Source organism: Pteropus vampyrus, unplaced genomic scaffold, assembly GCF_000151845.1.
Source record: "Pteropus vampyrus isolate Shadow unplaced genomic scaffold, Pvam_2.0 Scaffold1000004835, whole genome shotgun sequence".
Lineage (NCBI taxonomy): Eukaryota > Metazoa > Chordata > Mammalia > Chiroptera > Pteropodidae > Pteropus > Pteropus vampyrus.
Window position 1 is genome coordinate 1 of NW_011919237.1, and position 1,472 is coordinate 1,472.

Genomic DNA, 1,472 nt, shown 5'->3' on the forward strand with positions numbered 1-1,472 from the left:
TGGGCTGGATTAAGGAGGTGACGCTGGGCGGCAGAAAGATGGCCGATATGATGTTGTCGGACACCAGCTCGGCCTCCTGCGGGTGGGCCCGGGAACTGTCCAGCAGCAGGATGGCCTTGCTGTCTTCGGGCAGACCCAGGCCTCGGAAGTGCTCTCTCACCGAGGGAGCGAAGATGTGATGGAACCAGTCGGAAAAGACGGCCCGGTCCGCCCGCGCGTCGCCGTGAGCCCGGTGGGCCGCTGGCAGGTGCGGGGTGCCTCTGGCAGCCCGGGGGCCGCTGCATCTCCCGATCACCAAGGGCTTGATTTTGTGGGAGCCTGTGGCATTGGCACACATGAGGACGGTCAGCCTGTCTCTGTTCTGCCTGCCGCCGGGCGCCGCGGCCCCCTCAGGGGCGGGACCCGGCAAGCACCGCCAGAAGAGGCCAGTCTCCCCGGCGTTGTAAACCTGCTCTGGTGTCAGGCCATGCTCCGAGGTCAAGCTCCGGAAAAACCCGCAGAACTGCTCGGCTGCTTGGTGGTCAGCCACGTGCTTCTCACTGGACGCGTCCAGCTTCTTAATGCCGTGTCTGGCCTTAAAACGCCACAGCCACCCGCCGGAAAACACGCAAGGCTCGGTAAGCTGCATCTGCTCGTAGAAGTCCTTGGCCTTCTCGATGAGCATGGGGCCCGAGACGGGCGCGCCCTTGGCGCGCTGGCCCAGGAACCACTCGTACAGCGCGCGGTCCAGGTGCTCCAGCTTGGGCGTGTGCAGCGTGCGCCGGCGCTCCAGGGCCTTGCTGGAGTCGGAGCTGGCGAAGAAGCGCAGCAGCTGGGCCTTGTGGGCCCGGATGTCGTAGAGCGTGGACATGCCCACGTTGTACTCCTGCATCAGCGCCCGGCGGCTCTCGCCTTTCTCCAGGCGCGCGCACACGTCCATCTTCTCCCTCAGCGTCAGCACCACCCGCTTGCGCTTCTCCCCCGCGCCCCTCCCAGCAGCCTGCTTGGCGGCCATGTGGAGGGCGGCTCGTCCCCGGGGCGGCCCGAAGGCCTTCCTGCCTCCCCCTCCCCTTCCTCCCGCTCCCCTCTCCGCCCTGTTCTGCAGGTCCTGCGCCCCACAAGCCACCGTTCCTCCCTCCGGGGCCAGCGGCCTCTCGCCTCAGCTGTCCCTCATCTTCCGGGCCCCGAGCAGCGTGGCCGGCTCCTAGACACTCCCCATACTGTCGGAACCGCCGGCCTTCTCTGTGGGGACAGTGGCAACGTCTCTCTTCAACCAGAGACCAGGGAGTAGAGGGGCCTCCGCAGCTGGCTTCCAGCCAGCCAAGGTCGGACTGTCTGAGCTGGGGGTGCCTCTCTCCGGGGCTGGCGGCGCTGTGTCACATGCCCAGTGCTTTAGGAACTGGAAAACAGAAGGGAGAAGAAAGAGTGTCACGCAGCGTGGGCACAGGCTGCCTGCACAGATCCCCGCCGCTGCAAACCAGGACGCTGCAGCG

General features: G+C 66.7%; 1 protein-coding gene across 1 annotated transcript; it reads right to left on the reverse strand.

The window, feature by feature from the left end:
• Positions 1–4: 4 nt before the first annotated feature.
• Positions 5–1,040, reverse strand: LOC105311550 (jerky protein-like; the record flags this gene model as incomplete). The annotated part of the gene is made up of 1 exon (XM_011387526.2): positions 5–1,040. A coding segment is annotated over exon 1 (990 nt), but the record flags the coding sequence as incomplete, so codon positions are not given.
• Between the last annotated feature and the right edge of the window lie 432 nt (positions 1,041–1,472).